Source organism: Gadus morhua, chromosome 13 (assembly GCF_902167405.1).
Source record: "Gadus morhua chromosome 13, gadMor3.0, whole genome shotgun sequence".
Classification (NCBI taxonomy): Eukaryota; Metazoa; Chordata; class Actinopteri; order Gadiformes; family Gadidae; genus Gadus; species Gadus morhua.
In genome coordinates this window covers 6,463,129-6,483,128 of record NC_044060.1, presented here as the reverse complement: position 1 = coordinate 6,483,128, position 20,000 = coordinate 6,463,129, and the positions used below count along the sequence as shown (strand labels likewise).

At 53.6% G+C, this 20,000-nt stretch overlaps 1 protein-coding gene and 1 pseudogene across 1 annotated transcript; one reads left to right on the top strand and one right to left on the bottom strand.

The window, feature by feature from the left end:
* Positions 1-1,268: 1,268 nt before the first annotated feature.
* Positions 1,269-6,142, bottom strand: LOC115557100 (glycine-rich cell wall structural protein-like; annotated as a pseudogene).
* LOC115557305 (G-protein coupled receptor 22) lies at positions 2,968-17,792 on the top strand. The gene is given in 6 exon segments (XM_075074223.1): positions 2,968-3,377; positions 15,812-17,361; positions 17,363-17,440; positions 17,442-17,487; positions 17,489-17,584; positions 17,586-17,792. Coding segments are annotated over 5 exon segments (1,788 nt in total). The 5' UTR covers positions 2,968-3,377; positions 15,812-15,913; the 3' UTR covers positions 17,706-17,792.
* The last annotated feature ends 2,208 nt before the right edge of the window (positions 17,793-20,000 follow it).

Below are 20,000 nucleotides of genomic sequence, written 5' to 3'. Positions count from 1 at the left end.
ATTCTAAATATAGAAACATTCTTCCAGTCATTTCATTTCATCAATAAAACAGCTGTAGGGGGGAGAATATTATGTCTCTCTCTCTCTCCTCTCCGCTCTCTCTCTCTCCTCTCTCTCTCTCTCTCTCTCTCTCTCTCTCTCTCTCTCTCTCTCTCTCTCTCTCTCTCTCTCTCTCTCTCTCTCTCTCTCTCTGAGTGTTCAGGTGTTTAGGGGTGCAGATGGGGGGGGTGGGCTGCCCTTCACTCTGACCACGCCCCTCACTCTGACCACGCCCCCACCAGCCCACCATGCTCACCCAGTGGACTCCGTTCGTTTCCCGCGGCGACGCAGAGGGCCTGGCCCCTGGCTGGTGTCACATGGTGTAAGAGTGTGGTTAGCAACCGTAAGCACTTTAAGATATATATAGCAAACAAAAGACACAGTGACGTGTGTGTGTGTGTGTGTGCTTTGACGTGTGAGTTATTGTGTGTGTGTGTGTGTGTGTGTGTGTGTGTGTGTGTGTGTGTGTGAGTGAGAGAGTGTGTGTGCATGTCAGTGCATGAGTGAGCGTGTGTGGTTGCCTCGGTGTGAGTGTGTGCTTAAATGTGTCTACGTCGGTTTGGGTGAGTGAGCGTGTGTGGTTGCCTGGGTGTGTGCGTGTGTGGTTGTGTGTGTGCGTAAGTGTGTCTAAGCCGGTTTGAGTGAGTGAGCGTGTGTGGTTGCCTCGGTGTGTGCGTGACACACAGACCCCGCCGCCTCTATCTGCTCGCCGTCCGGTCATCAGCTCTCTGCTGCGTTGCTCCTGAGTGCATGTGTCAAACCTCCTTGGCCGACTGACGGCAGCATATGGCATGGGGGAGTCTGGAGAGAGCTCATCTCTCCTCTCTCCTCTCTCCTTTCCTCTCTCCTCTCTCTCTTCTCTCCACTCACCTTTCTCCTCTCTCCTCTCTCCTCTCTCCTCTCTCCTCTCTCTCTTCTCTCCTCTCATCTCTCTCCTCTCTCCTCCTCCTCCTTCTCACCCCACTCCTCTCGCCTCTCTCCTCCTCCTCTCTCTGCTCCACTCTCCGCTCTCTCTCCTCTCTCCTCTCTCCTCTCTCTGCTCCTCTCGCTCTTCTCTCTCCTCTCTCTCCTCCTCTCTCTCCACTTCTCTCTCCACTCTCTCCTCTCTCCTCTTCCTCTTTCCTCTCTCCTCCGCCTCCTCCTCTCTCTCCTCTCTCTCCTCTCTCTCCTCCTCTCTCTCCTCTCCTCTCCTCTCTCTCCTCTTCCTCTTTCCTCTCTCCTCCTCCTCCTCCTCCTCCTCCTCCTCTCTCTCCTCTCGCCGCTGCACTCTGTGTGTGTTTAAGCCTCAGACATGGGGGGGTCTCGAGGCTGGGGAGGTGATTGTGGTTGGGGGGGAGTGGTTCACCGAGGTAGTAATGGGGGGGAGGGGGTTCACTGAGGTGGTGATGGGGGGGTTCACTGTCGCAGTGTGAGGCGGTTCAGCCTCACCTACTCTGGGGAGGGGGGACAGGGGGGTGGGGAGGAGGGGAGGGCCAACGAGCCAACAGAGAATTGGTCCAAACCTTTCAAGTGTGACCGGTGGATGTTCAGGGGAGTCAAGTCTGAGGATGAGCGTTCTGCCTGCCCTCCCCCGCTCGCTTTCTCCTGCTCCTCTCTGTCCTCGCTCCCCACCTCCTCCTGCTCCTGCACCTCCTGCTCCCCCCCTATCTCCTGTCTCCCTGTATCTCCTCCTGGTCGGAGCGTCTCTGAGGTGAGGGTTGGGAGAGGAGACACAGAGGAAGACTTTCATCGAGTTGGAAAATAACAAGGGTCCAACATGGCCGCTCTGAGGAACCCCTGTCCCCGTAGAGTCCAAAAGGTGGCCGCTCTGAGGAACCCCTCTCCCCGTAGAGTCCAACATGGCCGCTCTGAGGAACCCCTCTCCCCGTAGAGTCCAACATGGCCGCTCTGAGGAACACCTCTCCCAGAGTCCAACATGGCCGCTCTGAGGAACCCCTCTCCCCGTAGAGTCCAACATGGCCGCTCTGAGGAACACCTCTCCCAGAGTCCAACATGGCCGCTCTGAGGAACACCTCTCCCCGTAGAGTCCAACATGGCCGCTCTGAGGAACACCTCTCCCAGAGTCCAACATGGCCGCAGCTCTCAGCATAGAGTCTGCCCCCGTACCGTAGGAAGGATGAAATTACTATCTATGTTTACAATCTGCCCTCTCATTAACCCCACACGGGTAATTAGTGTCTCGTTAATGGCTATAGGTACGAGGTGGTAGCCTTTACATGTTGAGGTGGTTCCAGAACGACCCGAACATGAAGCATGGATTATGAGGAGTGGAGTTCATCATTTTGGTTGTCACTTTGGTCTGATTCATAATAGGTTCTTAGTTTTCAATGAGGGATTAATTGTTTGAATCTAGACCAATATCTGCGTCGACACGCTCTGTACAGGGGAGGCTAAGGCGATGATGGATCTCCTTCACCTTGCCGCCCGTCTCCATGTGCCAGGAGGTTCTCCGGCGTTCCTCCGGAGGCTGTGATGCTACGCTCGTGTCAGTGAGAGCAGAAGAGAGGAAGGAGAGATGTGGAGGATTTGGGGACAGGGCTGGATTACTACGCTAGCGTTCACCCTTGAGAAATATCAGGTTGTCCTTGTAGCGCTACTCATCACATGCCTGCCCTCCCCCTCACTACCCCCCCCCTTATACCCCTTACAACCCCTCCCCCCCCTCAACCTCAAACGCTTCTGTTCCCGCTTCATCTCTGCCTCCCTCCACCTCCTCCCCCTCCTCCTCCCCTCTCCCCTCTCCCCTCCCTACTCCTACCCTCCCTTCTCCTCCCTCTCCTCCTCCTCCCCCTCCCCTCCTCCCCCCCTCCCTCTCCCCCCCCTCTTCCTCCTCCCCTTCCCCCCCTCCCTCCCACCCTTCCCTCCCCCCTCCCCTCGCTGCAGAGAGTCACCGTATTGGTCGCGAGATGGAACGCCTGCGCTCGAGCGTAGGCTGCAGTGCACGACACGCGCGCGCCCGCCGGCCTCCCCTCGTGTGGAGCTGCAGCTGAAGTAGAGCAGGTGCTGCTGTAGCGCGAGGAAATCACCGGCAGGTGGGCTACAGGGAGCTCTGCGCGTGTGTCACGGAGAAGGAGTTTTCCCGCCAGTGTAAAGGTCTGAAATCAAACGGAACGGGCTGATTCTGGTGACGTTCTTGGCGGACGGGCGGAGGTCCCGGAGCGCGGCGGAGGGACGCGCGGCGAGCAGCGCAAAGGACACCCGGAGCGAGGGACGCTTGGCAAGCAGTGCGAGTGACCCTCGGCGCGAGGGACGCACGGCGTGTGGGACGCGCAGCGAGTAGCGCGCGGCGAGCAGACCCCTGCGGTGGAATGTAGCGGGAAACAAACGGTCTGCGAGCGGTGAGTTCATCACTTCACCCCCCTTACCACTTCATCATGATACAACTCAACATTAATAAGGTGTTTTTCTTCATGGTAAACCAGTGGCAAACTGACCAATCAGCATCAGTGTTCATCTGATGGAACCTTACGTCAGAGATCGATATAGAGGATCGATAGTGGGCAATCGGTCCATCACGTCCCCCCCGGGGATCAGTCAGTCACTGCGGGCTCGACCGGATTGAAGGTGGCGGTTAAATTACCACATTGTAGCGTCGATGGTCCAGCGGCCCAGCGGGACGCCAACCCTCCCCGTCCGGCCGCGGGGTCCGTGAGGCGGACTGACCGGAGAGAAACCGTCTGGTCCCGGACGTAGACTTTAATCACTCCACTAAACACTCTGGTTTAAGTTGGTTTTACGCCGTATCCCTCTTATCTCTCTTTCTATCGTCGGCTTCGTTTGCTGGGGGTATATTATTGTTAGCTTCTTAACAAATGATATGAGCCCCAGCCAGGTGCTCGGGAGTAGACCGGGTTCTGGACCCGGGTCCTGGGACGTGGACCGGTCCCATGCGGGCACCCACTATGATCCATGAGGCTGAGGAGGAACTCTGTACGGTTGAAGTGATATTCTGAGGATTAATCAGTAATGTAATTTAACTGCTGTAACGTATTCATGTTTTCAGTACATTATGAGTACTTTACTTAATAGACTTGGTTGATATTTTATATACGGCTGGTGTAGGCTATCTTCAGACTACTTTGCTATCATATATTATATATTGTAAATTATATATTCACCCTGAATGGGGGGTTTACCCTCTACTGCAGCAGCCTGTAACTTCGCACGAGGAGCTTCACCGGAGCGGGAATCTAATGGAACAAATGAGTTATGTTATGATTACATCACAAAGAGATATGACATGGTATAATAACATCACGGGTTGTTATGTTATGATAACAGCTCAGTGAAATATGGTATGATAACATCACGGTGAGATGAGATGTTTAATGTTATGATAACATCACAATGAAATATGTCATGTTATGATAACATCACAATGAGATATGTCATGTTATCATACCATTAGTGTGATGTGTGTCTGTATAGGTATGTCAAGTTATGATGAAATCACAATGAGATATGTCATGTTATGATAACATCAGAGTGCGATGTGTATCTGTAGAGGTATGTCATGTTTTGATAACATCACAATGAGATATTTCATGTTATGATAACATCACAATGAGATAAATCATTTTATGATAACATCAGTTTGATGTGTGGCTGTAGAGGTATGTTATGTTACGATAAAACCACAATGAGATATGTTATGATAACATCACGTGTGATGTGTAGAGATATGTCATGTGCATAACATGTTATGTCATGTTATGATAACATTCAGGCTAATGGCATCACTGCACCAAACCTCCAATTCCTAACAAACAGGTTGTGATGAAACACAGCCCTCTGTTGTCTTGAAGACACATCTTGACAGCCTACTCGGTTCAAATCCTACAACATCTCATCCTTTATCTAAATATTGTTTTTACAAAATCCTTATCACGTGCAGATGACAAAATATTCCAAACCATGATTAGATACTGCTTCTGCCTTGACACAAGGTGTGTGTGTGTGTGTGTGTGTGTGTGTGTGTGTGTGTGTGTGTGTGTGTGTGTGTGTGTGTCTGTGTCTGTGTCTGTGTGTGTGTGTGTGTGTGTGTGTGTGTGTGTGTGTGTGTGTGTGTGTATAGGTGATTGTCGGCCTGTTTGTTTGTTGTTAGCTCAGAGCCCCCGCTGTGATTCTCAAAGGCACCACCTTTCAAATATATTCAGATATATTCAGAATGGATACGCCTCTACATACATGGACAGATTCACATTCATACAGAGCAGGTATGTGTCTGCGTGTGCGTGTGCGTGTACGTGTGCGAATCCTCCTTTGATGTTGTTTCCACGGTGAAGATAGCTCCTCTCTCCTCCACGAGGAGGAGGAGCTCCACTAAAGACGGCGTAGCGTTTTATACCCAGCGCCTCACGCTCTCACACTGCACCTCCTCCACCTCCTCCACCTCCTCCACCCCCTCCACCTCCTCCACCTCCTCTACCCCCTCCACCTCCTCCACCCCCTCCACCTCCTCCACCTCCTCTACCCCCTCCACCTCCACCTCCTCTACCTCCACCTCCTCCACCTCCTCTTCCTCCTCTACCTCCTCTACCTCCTCCACCTCCTCCACCTCCTCTTCCTCCTCCACCTCCTCCACCTCCTCCACCCCCTCCACCTCCTCCACCTCCTCCACCTCCTCTTCCTCCTCTTCCTCCTCTACCTCCTCCACCTCCTCCACCTCCTCTACCCCCTCCACCTCCACCTCCTCCACCTCCTCTACCTCCACCTCCTCCACCTCCTCTACCTCCACCTCCTCTTCCTCCTCTACCTCCTCCACCCCCTCCACCTCCTCTTTCTCCTCCACCCCCTCCACCTCCTCCACCTCCTCCACCTCCTCTACCCCCTCCACCTCCTCTACCTCCACCTCCTCCACCTCCTCCACCTCCTCTTCCTCCTCTACCTCCTCCACCCCCTCCACCTCCTCTACCTCCTCCACCTCCTCCACCTCCTCTACCTCCACCTCCTCTTCCTCCTCCACCTCCTCCACCCCCTCAACCTCCTCTACCTCCTCTACCTCCTCTACCTCCTCCACCTCCTCCACCTCCTCTACCTCCACCTCATCTTCCTCCTCCACCTCCTCCACCCCCTCCACCTCCTCTACCTCCACCTCCTCTTCCTCCTCTACCTCCTCTACCTCCACCTCCTCTTCCTCCTCCACCTCCTCCACCCCCTCCACCTCCTCTACCTCCACCTCCTCTTCCTCCTCTACCTCCTCCAACTGGGGTTTTGCACAACGCTTTTCCTCCACCAGGATCTGAACCTCACTGTTAAGTTATTAGGTACAGCCAAGCTGGTCTGGGGGGGCAGCCATGAGTGTGTGAGGGGGAGCCGCAGCCATGGTGGTCTGGTCGGGCCCCTGACATGAGTGTGTGTGTGGGGGGGCCGCAGCATGAGTGTGTTTAGGGGGGGCCATATCCTAGGTCCCTTCTTCCATAAGGTCATTTAACCAGAGATTGACTCCCAGCTCAATCCCAGTGTTCTTCTATATTATAGTTATACAATCGAATGTCTTCTTATGAATGTTCTGTTTGGCGTTACATTAAGACGGTTCATCTCTTTATTAGTCATTGCGTACTCAACACAGAATGATCTCTGCATATATAATAATAAAAAATGGACATGGGGAGAGAGCCAGACAGACTCCACACGGGGAGAGACAGACTCCACACGGGGAGAGAGAGAGATAGACTCCACACGGGGAGAGAGAGAGAGACAGGCTCCACACGGGGAGAAAGTGACAGGCTCCACACGGGGAGAGAGAGACAGGCTCCACACGGGGAGAGAGAGAGAGACAGGCTCCACACGGGGAGAGAGAGAGATAGACTCCACACGGGGAGAGAGAAACAGGCTCCACACGGGGAGAGAGAGAGAGACAGGCTCCACACGGGGAGAGAGAGACAGGCTCCACACGGGGAGAGAGAGACAGGCTCCACACGGGGAGAGAGAGACAGGCTCCACACGGGGAGATAGTAAGACCGACCCCCACCGGGTTTGAACCGGGGACGTTGTTGCTGTGAGGCAGCAGTGCTAACCACTGTGCCAGCGCGACCCCGGTGGTAGAGGCTGAACGTATTTGAGTACATTCAGCGTCATCATCTAATGGTAATAAACTCAAGAAGCTCATGGACATGAATGTCCGTTCCTCCAGGACACGGCTGTGCCTGTCTTCTCATCTCAACACACCGAGGATTTAGACCTCTGACCGTTCAGACAGACTGCCTTCATCAGACCCCGCTCTTCATCTGTCTGAGATATTGCTGTCCGTGCATGCTGAACCAGGAGAGCTGTCCCTGGTATTCCGGATGGAAAACCCCGGGTTAGTGTTAGTTAGCACAGGTCCCAGGTCAGCTAATTGAGCCGAGCGTTGGTCTGACCTGGCCGTTGGTTCCGGGAGCCTCTGATGCCGCTGAGAGGAGAGGACCAGTGAACCCAGGCTGGTGTATGAGCTCATCACACGTCGCTCCACTCTGTCTGAGGATATCAGAGCACAGCCATCACACATCGCTGCACTCTAAAGAGCTCTGAGTAGGGCCATCACGCATCTCCGGGCTGTTGGTGTCATCGAGTACATGGCACCCTAATTATACCGAAACAAAAGCAACGCAATCAATGATGTTTAAGTCCTGCCAATCGTCCCCCAGCAATCAGAATGAACCATCACTCTGATTGTTCCTGACTCCACATCCCGCTCTATGCGGTCCGACGGTTGATTGGTTGTGTGAGAGGAGAGGAGATCACAGCAATGGTGTGAAGGCTGCTGCTCCTGGAGATGGGCTAGTGGTGGGAGGCTGCAGGCCCCTGGAGGGAGGCTGATGGTGAGAACCTGAAGGCCCCTGGAGGGAGGCTGATGGTGGGAGGATGCAGGTCCTGGAGAGAGGTCCTAGAGAGAGGTCCTAAGCAGCAAATAGAGGAACAAGGAGATTACTTAAGACCTGTGGTGATCCCTCTCCACCAGACCAGGACCTCTGGGGGCCGGAACCCTATAAGGGGGCCGGGACCCTTTAGGGGACCGGGTCCATACATTGCCTGTAGGACGGACCAGGGCCATAATGGTCTTATTGATCGGTCGGTTGGAGGCCTGTCGATGCGTTCATCGGGACTTTGGCTCCTTTGTGTCTCTGCTCTCCGCCGGGACGATGGCACCAGGCTGCCTCATGGCACTCTAACCAGCGCCTGGTACAACGGGCGTCAGGCCATCGAGCATGAGGCTGTGGGTTCTGACCCAGCAAACGTGAGGCTGTGGGCTCTGCCTCACGAACTTGAGGCTATGTGCTCTGAGGCTGTGGGCTCTGACCCACGAACATGAGGCTATGTGCTCTGACCCAGTGAAAGTGAGGCTGTGGGCTCTGACCCAGTAAGGGCGGCTCGATTATGGAAAAAAATCATAATCACGATTATTTTGGTCAATATTGAAATCACGATTATTCAAACGATTATTATTGAGTTTGAAAACAGGATGTATTTATTCAGCATGTCTCAATACACAAAATGGTCAAAAAGAAAATGTTGAAATCTAAAATAATGTACAGATGTGTATCCAGCTGCACTTTCTATAAAACATAAAAAAATTAAAACATACAAAAAAAGGGTTAGTTTTTTTTTTTTTCTCGAAATCGAGATCGAAATTCGACTAATCACCCAACCCTTGGTGAGGCTGTGGGCTCTGACCCAGTGAGCGTGAGACTGTGGGCTCTGACCAGCAGCCTCGCAGGAAAAGACAGACTGTTCTGTGCTACATTCAGCCTCCTCTCAGTCCCTGACCATTGTCTACATTCTGCCTCCTCTCAGTCCCTGACCATTGTCTACACTCAGGGTGTTTAGCAGACGCCTTCACCCAGAGCAGCATCCAACCGTTCACACACACGTTCACACACCGACGGCGGTGTCAAACCCGCAGGCGACAGCCAGCCGGTCGGGAGCAGTTAGGGTGAGGTGCCTTGCTCAGGGACACCTCGACACTCAACCCACTACCCACTACCTCTTGAGCTAAGCCGTTCCCCCCCCCCCCCCCATGAGCACCCCCACCACCGCCACCACCACTACAACCAGCACCACCAGCACCACCCCCACCCCCACCCCCACCACCACCACCACCACCGCCACTCTCCCCGGACATGCTGCTCTCTCTCCCTGCCGCTCTCTCTCCCCACCGCTGACAGGCTGTGCTGTCTGCTCCAGCGCCGCTGGATGGATGGAGTTGAGCAATTAATCCCGGATCGATCCCCTCACTGCGGATATTAGGACCAGACCGGGAGAGCCCTGAGTCAGCAGGATGCATTCGCTGCACTTGGCCCTCCGCCTCCTCCCACTCCTCCTCCTCCTCCTCCTCCTCCTCCTCCTCCTCCTCCTCCTCCTTCTCCCACTCCTCCTCCTCCTCCTCCTCCTCCTCCTCCTCCCACTCCTCCTCCTCCTCCTCCTCCTCCTCTTCTCTGTCCTTCCCTCTTCCTGTTCTGTTTATTTCTGAATTGCTCACTTCCTCCTCATTCACTGTTAGCGTTGTCAGCTCGGTCAACGACCCGGTGGGAATGACCGGGCCCCAGGGAGGGACCAGGGCCCTGGGAGAGACCTTGGGAGAGACCGGGTCAGAACCCGGGCCCCTGGGAGAGAGCGGGCCCTGGGAGAGAGCGGGCCCCAAGTAGAGACCGGCCCCTGGTCACCGGTTGAGTTTGGGTTGAGGGTTGGGGTTGGAGGGTTGGAGGGAGGTATAAATATACAGAGGTATTCTGAGTGGACCACCTGCTGTCTGTGTTCCTTTCGCTTGTCTATGCTGTCAATCAAGAAGCTGTCAAAACTGGGGCTGCCGCAGTGTCACCTTGCTACCAGCGAGTGTTGTACAAAATACTCTCTCACACACACACACACACACACACACACACACACACACACACACACACACACACAAACACACATGAGGATTGGAACATGACTGGGACTCACACTCAGCCATGCTGTGTGTGGCCTCTGATCATCGCATGGAAGTTCTTCTTCCTCCTGAGCAGTGGGACCCGGGGTCGGGTCCAGCTGACCGCTGAGAGCCTCACTGGTGATGGAGCTCAGTTCCTCTCCAGTGATTGAGCTCTGTTCCTCTCCAGTGATGGAGCTCTGTTCCTCTCCAGTGATGGAGCTCTGTTCCTCTCCAGTGGTGATGGAGCTATGTTCCTCTCCAGTGATGGACCTCTGTTCCTCTCCAGTGATGGAGCTATGTTCCTCTCCAGATATGGAGCTCTGTTCCTCTCCAGTGATGGAGCTCTGTTCCTCTCCAGTGGTGATGGAGCTCTGTTCCTCTCCAGTGGTGATGGAGCTCTGTTCCTCTCCAGTGATGGAGCTCTGTTCCACCCCCTCTCCTGGGCTCCTCAGATAAGACTCTACTCAGCCGTCAGCGGCTCTGGGCTCATGCAGTCTTAAGACAGCGCCTGCATGCATATTAGCGCGGCTGCCGCACCGTGTTGCAAACAACACCTCCTAATTAACGGCACGGTGAAGGTGGAAGTCTGCGGAGAGCGTCACCACATGACTCACCGGCCGGCGTCTCTCCCAGTGCTGCTCCGCCTCAGACGCTGGGAGAAGCTCTCCCTGAACGAGGTGGAGTTCACCGAGGCACTGAGCGTGTCCCATGACAGCCTGGCGTCGCGCCAAATTTAATCGGATCATTCCCTTCCCCCTGCGGCGATTTAACGCTGAAAGTTGCCCTTGTGTGCCACAGGGGGCGATATTTAATTATCCTTCAATTATCCTTGTCTATAGGCAATCAATTATTATGTTCAACTATCCGTTTCGTTGATGAATAGGGGAGTTAAAAAAGGGTTTTAAAACACAATAATAATAGTTCTGAATCACAACTAGCAACTGCGGTAACAATCTCTGACAGGCTATGGGGCCAGTGGTGAGGTGTAGGGGCCCCTCTGGAGAGGTGTAGGGGCCCCTGTAGAGAGGTGTAGGGGCCCCCCTGTAGAGAGGTGTAGGGGCCCCCCTGTGGAGAGGTGTAGGGCCCACCTGTGGAGAGGTGTAGGGGCCCCCCTTTGGAGATGTAGGGCCCCCCCTGTGGAGATGTGTAGGGGCCCCCTCTGGAGAGGTGTAGGGCCCCCCCTAGGGAGAGGTGTAGGCCCCCCCCTAGGGAGAGGTGTAGGGACCCCTGTAGAGAGTTGTAGCCCCCCCCCCCCCCCCTGTAGAGATGTGTAGGGCCCCCCCTAGGGAGAGGTGTAGAGGCCCCATGTGGAGAGGGGCAGGGCCCCCCCTGTGGTGAGGCGTGGGGCTAGGGGCCCGTTGCTAGCTCTGAAAATATTGAACCCCAATGTTAACTTTGTGTATCTGCTGCCACTCAAAGTGGTTCCACCCAATCAGCTTCTGTCTGTGATGAGGATGTCATCGCCCTGCTACTCACTCAGTGATCAGTTGGGGTCAGCTCGTGGCCAAGAGTCACCAGGTCGTATTGCAGGACGTCCGAGAGAGCTGTACAACAAATACAGCTTTGATAAAATTGCATAATCAGACATCTGAAGCTTATGTCAACCATCTCCTTTGACCCCAAACACATATCAGGGGACCCCAAGGTTGGGGTCCCCTGGGTTAGGCAGTCTATGTGTGTGTGTATGCGTGTGTGTGTGTGTGTGTGTGTGTTAGTGTGTGTCTGTCCCTTGCCTTCGGGCCTGTTGGATTTGCAGATCGATACATACACATTATGCATAACCCTAGCCCTAGCATACAGAGACCATTAGTGGATTAGGAGAGAGCAGAGAGAGAGATTCTCTCAGTCTCTCTAAGTGTTGCCCAGTTTTGTGACCAAGAGATCAAAACGGTAGAAAATTAAATTTAATAATTTAAAAAGTGTTTCCTTAGGTTATCCTGGCGATGGAACCGATGTTCTTATCTCCAATAACAAGGACTCAACAAGGCTGTTCCCCCCCCCCCCCCCCCTCCCCCCCACAGACCGCCACAGACCCCCTCAGACCCCACCCTTCACAGACCGCCCACAGAAACCAAAGAAAGGCCTTCAAATATCAAATCAATCAGATCCGAAGACCAGCTGTAGGGGGGGAGTGAGGAGGGAAAAGGGAGGGAGAGGGTGGAGGGAGAGGGAGGAGGGAGAGAGAGGGAGGGAGGAGGGAGGAGGGAGAGAGAGGAGGGAGAGGGAGGGAGGGAGGAGGGAGAGGGAGGAGGAGAGAGAGGAGGGAGAGGGAGGGAGGGAGGGAGGAGGAGGGAGAGGGAAGAGGGAGAGAGAGAGGGTGGAGGGAGAGGGAGGAGGGAGAGAGAGGGAGGGAGGTGGGAGAGGGGGCGGGATGAGCGGCCCTGTCTAACCGTGTTGTTTACGCTGTCTCTGGATCATCGACCCATTTCTCTTCATTACCTCTGAAGACACCGTTAGCTGCTGCCACACCGTGTTGACATGCAGCACACGGCATCTCTCTCCCCCAAAGCTCTCTCCCCCACAGCCTCTCCCCCCCGGCTTCCCCCTCCGCGCCGGTACAAGCTGGTGACAGTCGCTTCCCCCATGTTCTGTTTTGAAGCGAGAAGCGGTTTGCCCGTTGCCTTGTGGAGACTTGAATTGTGTTGGCATAGCGAGGACGGAGATGAGGGCTGGTCTCAGGACGCGAGGGGGGAGGATCTGTGGCCCTGGCATCAGACTCAGGTCTCGGTGTGTGCTCTGTGTTTGGACCACTTGTTGTCAACCGGTAACTTGATGCTCTCTAGACGAGCTGGCTGTCGCCTCGCATGGTTGACTCTGCCGTCGGCGTGTCAATGTGTGTATTAACCGATGTAAGTCGCCTTGGATAAAAGCTTCTGCTAAATGCCCTAATTGTAAATGTAAAGCCTTCAGTTCCTTGGCCCGGTAGAGCCGCTCAGCTTTTGTAGTCCCCGGTGGGCGGTTAGATTCTGTCGGTCCTCCTGGTTCACACTGTCTGCTAGGTAAACTCACACTCACACAACAACACACACACACAAACTCACACACACACACTAACCAACTCACACACACAGACTCACACCAACTCACACACACACACACACACACAGATCTAAATTGCTTGATTACGTATGATTATGTAATTATTTCCATTGTGTGTTTTGTAAAACGATGATTGCTTAACAGCAGCCTGCGTAGGCCTTAACACTTAAAGGAAAATAAGTCTTCATCTGGGAGCAACCAGCCTGAGAGAGGTAGAAATAGGCTCCCTGTTGTTGTTCCAGTGAGTTATGACAGCTGGTTCTTTTGTACAAAAATGATTTTCTTATCCAGTGATGGAACTGCACTTATGGTGAAAGAAGCACTTAATCACACACACACACACACACACACACACACACACACACACACACACACACACACACACACACACACACACACACACACACACACACACACTCGAACACACTCACTCACTCTCTCAAACACACACGCTCTCACACACACACACACACACACACACACACACACGCTCACAGACACAGACTCACACTCACGAGATTTGCCACCATTTACCATTTTCTTACTTTTGAAAGCTAAGAAGGCCACTTTACTCTCAGAGGGAAAGATGTTTTGGAGAGCCACGGGTCAGCTGTGGCTCTCTGTGACAACCTCTCAGGACAGGGAGCTGGTGAGGTCACAGTTTGACCTCTGCCTTTGTCCTTCGGGGGAATATAAAGGAAGTTCAAGAACAATGGCCTCACAGTTCATCAAGAGACCGTCAGTTCAAACGGCCGACCTTCTACTCAAAGCTAATTGGTGACGATTGAAGCTCGGAGATCTTTTAATCGCTCTCGGTTTTAAAGCATCTCCTGAAGCTCCACTTATTTCATCCTGATAAGTCGCTGCAGAGCGGAGTAATAATAACCACCACTGACCTCTTCACATCCTTTCTCTCACTTCAGAAGCTTCCAACCGCCCCAGCAGTTAACCCTCTGCTGAGGATCTCAACAATCTCACCTCAATTTTAACTTCATTAGGCACTTCAAAAAAAACACTGGCCTTCTCTGCTCGTTCTCGGCCCTCAATGATAAAACCGGCCCTTTAAGACGAACTGGTCCATATTCACATGGGTAACTGGTAAAGCCCATCTCTGTCCAACCTCCCCCTGCTCAACTACTGCTCCAGTAAGGACTGGGAGACAGTGCAGAGCTACTGGTCCAGCTCCAGTAAGGACTGGGAGACAGTGCAGAGCTAATAGTTCAGCTCCAGTAAGGACTGGGAGACAGTGCGGAGCTACTGGTCTAGCTCCAGCTAGGACTGGGAGACAGTGTAGAGCTACTGGTCTAGCTCCAGTTAGGACTGGGAGACAGTGTAGAGCTACTGGTCTAGCTCCAGTTAGAACTTGGAGACAGTGTAGAGCTACTGGTCTAGCTCCAGTTAGCACTGGGATACCACTGATGGTGTGGTGGAGCTTCTGGACCTCAGCCATTTATTTTCCACGCTTTGATTGGATCTCCCCCTGAACTCCTGTAAATCCATATCCGTCTCTCAAGCGACCTTTCAGGCGGAGGTATCCAACAGAACTAATGCAGAATAAACCCAACTGTGGGTTTGTGAGTCCACCTTTTGCCTTGTGGTGGCCCACAGGGATCAATACTTGGCCCATTTTATCCCCTTGCAGGAGAGCCTGGAATCCAACGGTAGATAGGACTGAATAAAATGTCACACTGTCTAACCCCAGGGCTTTAGTGGCAGAAGCAGAAACATCTAACCTGTTCCAACCCGTTCTAACCTTTTCTTACTCGTGGTAACCCGTTCTAACCTTCCAACCTGTTCTAACTCGTCTTAACCTGTATTAACCCGTTCTATCCCCTTCTTACTTGTTCTAACCATCTAACCTGTTCTAACGCGTTGGAACCCGTTCTAACCTGTTCTTACTCGTTCTAACTTGTTCTAACCTGTTCTAACCTGTTTTAAATTGTTCAAATTAGTTCTAACCCCTTCTAACTCGTACTAACCCGTTCAAACCCTTTCTTACTCGTTCTAACTCGTTCTAACCCGTTTAGCCTGGATGCGATCAAATGCTCTAGGATTCCCATCTCCTTCCTCTCACCCTTGTTGGATCGTGAGACTCCTCTCTCTGCTACTATAGCTCCACATGCTCTCATTTACCATCTAAAAATATCTCCCAACTCCAGCGTATTCGAATCAGTTCACGGCTCACATTCTGTTGAGAGTGAGAAAACACGATCATAAAATCATTTAATAATTCACCATTCTCGCTGCACTGTTTGATTGTCGACTTCACCGGGCACTAAAAGACTCTCTCACACACAGACACGCACACACTCACAAGCACACAGACGCAAACGCACATGCACGCACATAGAACCATACACTCAAGCACACCGAACATCCACTCACACTCTCACACGCATCCACTCACAAACCCAAGCTATATCATCTTGTCTGGACACAGAAAAGCTTCATCCACTCAAATTAGATCTCATCTCTACAATACCTCACAGCGATAACACAGTCGGACTGCTGAAGTCCTGCCTCTGGAGAGCAATGCTCCTCTGGCCCCTCTGGCCGCTACCCTGACCGAGACCCTCTCACCTCTAGACCTCCCTGCTCCTCAAATCCCCACTGATTGTGAAGTGAAACAGATGTGCATGTGTGGAACTTCCTTCCAGTTTCTCTGTTTGGTTTGAAACAAAAACGACAAGGGTATTGCATCACATGTGTGGTTCTGTTGATTCATGTTTTGCTGTCAAGAGTCGGCATGATCCTTAACCCTGTAGTTCTTATTAAAAATCCCCCACAATCGTCCCGTGTGTCCATGCTGTCGTCTGACCCGCTCTCTCTCTGTGTCTCCAGAACCTCAGGACTTCTCTCTCTCCCCCCCCGCCCCCCCGCTGCGTCTCCATGGCCCGGGCCCAGGGCCGGTGTCCCGATGTGTGAGGCAGCGGACGCAGCTCGATGGAGACCGAAGGCTACAGCGACCTCCTGGAGACCAGCGACGGGCAGCTGGCGGGCCCGCCCGACGGGGGCCCGGGGCCGGGGGAGGGCTGGAGCAGCCCCTACCCCCTGGGGTTCCAGGTGTCCCTGACGGCCGTGCTCCTGCTGGAGCTGGTGCTGGGCTTCAGCAGCAACCTGACGGTGCTGGTGCTGTACTGCGCCCAGTCCAACCTGGTGGACTCCGTCTCCAACCTGGTCACGGTCAACCTCCACGTGCTGGACATCCTGGTGTGCCTGCTGTGTCTGCCGCTGACCGTGGCCGTCATCCTGCTGCCGGCCGACGGCGGCGGCAGCGTGGGCAGCCTGGCCACGCTGTGCTGCTTCCACGAGGCCTGCGTGACCTTCACCAGCGTGGCCACGGCCGTCAACGTGCTGGTCATCAGCCTGGACCGCTACGACATCTCGGTGCGGCCGGCGAGCCGGCTGCTGACGCCGCGGCGCGCCTTCGTGCTGCTGGCCTGCGTGTGGGCCGTGTCCCTCGCCGTCTTCTTCCTGCCCTTCCTCGAGGGGGACTTCTTCTCGAGCGCGGAGGACGGCGACGCCGTGCAGCAGAACCCCTACGTTGATCTCACCACCGGACTGATCCCCGTCCTCCTCTCGTCCACCTCCTCCTCCTCCTCCTCCTCCCCCTCCGGCTCCCCATCTCCCTCCTCCTCCTCCTCCTCCTCCTCCTCCTCCTTCCCCTCCTCCTCCACCCCCTCACCGCCCCACCACTTGTCCCCGGCCTGGCAGAACCGGACCCTTCTGTGCGTGGGGGGCCAGGGCTACTACACGGGCCTGTCCATGTACTACCACCTGCTGCTGCAGGTGCCGTGCTTCTTCGTGTCCGTGGCGGTCATGCTCTTCACCTACTCCCGCATCCTGCAGGCCCTGAACATCCGCATCGGCTCCCACATGATGAGGGCCACCCGGGCCACCCGGTCCTCGGACTCGGGCTGCCGGATCCTGCGGAGGAGGCGCCAGCGCAAGGACCTGGCCCTGGCCACGGCCACGCTGTCCTCGGGCCCCGTCCAGAGCCAGAGCCAGGCCCCCCTGCTGCCGTCCCCCGTGCCCACGCCCACCTCCCCCCCGCCCATCTCCTCCGTGCCCCTCGTGGTGTCCGACAGCGGCACCACCGTGACCGCCATCACCACGGCCGCCACCACGCCCACCGCCTCCACCCCGGCGCCCCCGGGCTCGCCCGGCCCGGCCGCCGCCGCCGCCGCCGCCGCCGCCGCCGCCGCCGCCGCCGCCGCCGCCCCCCCTCCCTCGGGCCGGCCGGCGGCGCCGCTGCCCGCCTCCTCCACGCTGGGCGTGCAGGCGTCCGTCTCCGCCATCATCGCCCTGCGGCGGGCGGTGCGGCGCCACCGGGACCGGCGGGAGCGGCAGCGCCGGGTGCTGAAGATGTCCCTCATCATCATCTCCACCTCCTGGCTGCTGGGCGCCGCTGTCGGTGGTCAACGTGCTCATCCTGTGCCTGGGCCCCAGCGACGGCCTGGTGGGATCCGCCTCTGTTCCTGGCCATGGCCTACGGGACCACCATCTTCCACCCGCTGCCTCTACGCCTTCACCCGGCAGAAGCTGCGGCGCGCGCTGAAGACGCGGGTGAAGAAGAGGGTGGTGTCGCTGCTGCAGGTGGACCCGGCGCCCAGCGGGGGGGGCCGTCATCCACAACTCCTGGGTGGAGGGCGGCGGGCAGAGGAAGGCGCGCAAGTCCCGCCTGGAGGCCAGCGAGGCGACCGAACGGGGCCTCACAGACGCGGTCAGGGAGTGAGACGGGGTCCTGTGTGTAGGGTGTGTGTGTGTGTGTGTGTGTGTGTGTGTGTGTGTGTGTGTGTGTGTGTGGTGTGTAGTGTGTGTGTGTGTGAGGGTGTGTGGTTTGTGTTTGTGTGCGTGTGTGTGTTTGTGTGTGTGTGTGTCTGTGTGAGGGTGTGTGTTTGTGTTTGTGTGGGTGTATGTGTGTGCAGAACTTTGTGAAGGTTAAAGCGTTTACAAAGGTCAGGGTCACTTGACCCGAAGTGACCCAGGGCTCTAATTGGACGCAGGCCATCGCAAGTCAGCAGTACCCCTGCATGACAAAATGGCCACCGGGTCACCATGGCAACAGTGGCCATGCAATAGGTGACATGATGTTAAATATGTGATTTACCCGTGGCCGATTAATATACAAGGCTTCCAACCCAGGTATCCACATGTATGTTACAACCGGTAACATAACGTTACTCCATTGCAGGTAGAGACACTCGTATATATCTACCAATACAAGCTTGTGAAGTGAAGCACACCAGTGTCTATCTGCTCAGACAGTTGAGGACGTGTTTTTCATGCCTTAATTGAGTTTTTTCTTGCGGTGCTCAAAGACCAGCGGTATGTTTACAATAAATGATCAAGAGCGAAACGGTTTTGCACATGAAACGTAAAAGTCAAAATAAAAGTGTAAGCATTCGGATTCAAGGTTTACAGAACATGCATCATACACCTCATGGTTAATTCAAATGAGCGCTCAATTATTCGAATCACATCTCCTAAACAAAGCACCAAATTATAGATAGAAATGTGTTTCATAAGAGGCATGAAAAACTTATTTGTGTGTTTGCGCAAGTGCGTGTGGGAGTGTGTGGCGTGCGTGTGCGTGTGTGTGTTGGATATGTGTGCATTTGTGTCTTCAATAATGTGCAATAAATCTAAGTACAGCAATGACCCCGTGTATGTAAACAAACCCTTGTGATGTTAGTTTTGATCTATATTCCAAAACCCTGAAGAACACCTCCCATCTGCAGCGAAAGCAGGACACCAAATGATCCACCAGTACTTTACCGCCATCAGTCACCTGCAGGCAATAGCAATATCTGCTGGACTGTATCGGCTCCCTCTAATATGAAGATAATAACGGTACAAGTGAGGTGAATTTCAATCAGAATCCTGGTTTAGTTTTTTTTTTTACAATGAGGTAGTTTAGCATAAGCTCTGAATCTATATACATATATTTTCTGATTTACATTTTTTTGTTTTTAATTTGTGACAACAGCAATACGAAGAACTTATACTTATTATTGATATCCAAAAAGCGTAAAAGGTTATTTTTAAAAATGAATAACTGAATAATGGTTAAACGCATTACATTTGCATTGACGTGCAACAACATCAATGCAAAGATTTATTTTCTTTCTATTCATGTATTCTCCCTGTAAACGTGCGTCGTAAGGTTTGTGCGGTCAGGTCTCAGCTTCACCGTTAGCCCAGCGGTGGCGGTCGCCTTGTTTGGACATCAGCTCACCAGCCTCCCTCCTCTCAGGGCTCGATCTTACCGTACTACCTGCTGACGGACGGTAGACATGCACTCAGTCCACTGGTTTCAGTCTAACGTGTTGCTGCAGGCCGTCACAGCGCTGTGTTGTCGGGTTTGAAGGACTGTTTGGGCTCACCCCCACCCCACCCCCCCCCCCCACCCGTTGACCTCTGAACCCGAGCAGAAGACAGGAGTTCTGTTGAATCAGTGTACATTTTTCAGGGATGTAAATATTGAGAAGTCCACTTGAGGTTAGAGTTTGACCCTGTGGTCGAGGGCTGGCCAGAGAGTGAGTGGAGAGAGACAGAATACTTCAGTTTGTGTAGTTGGTGTGATGTGTGTACTCTGTAATGTACATTGATGACCATGTGTATAGACAAATGTTAGTACTGTACATGATTTATAAAAATGTGTTATTATATAGAACAGAACAGTCTGGTATTAAAAAGAACAAGTTGCAATATATATTACTATCGATCCCGCTCCCTTCTGTCTTTACATTCATGGAACCAAACACAGTTCACCGTTGACCTTCATTATAGTCTGCTGAGTTGTGTATTCATTTCAATTTCATGACCTCCAAAAAAGTGAGATTATGTTTCTGCGTTAATATTCACACAATGCGCCGCTTCAGGGCCAACAACTAGCATGGAGACTAGCATGTAAACTAGAAGGTTGACTAGCATGTGGACTAGCATGTTGACTAGCATGTGGACAAGGCACTGGGGAAATCATTGGATGTATTTAAATATCACAAACATTCATTGAGATCCCTCTGCA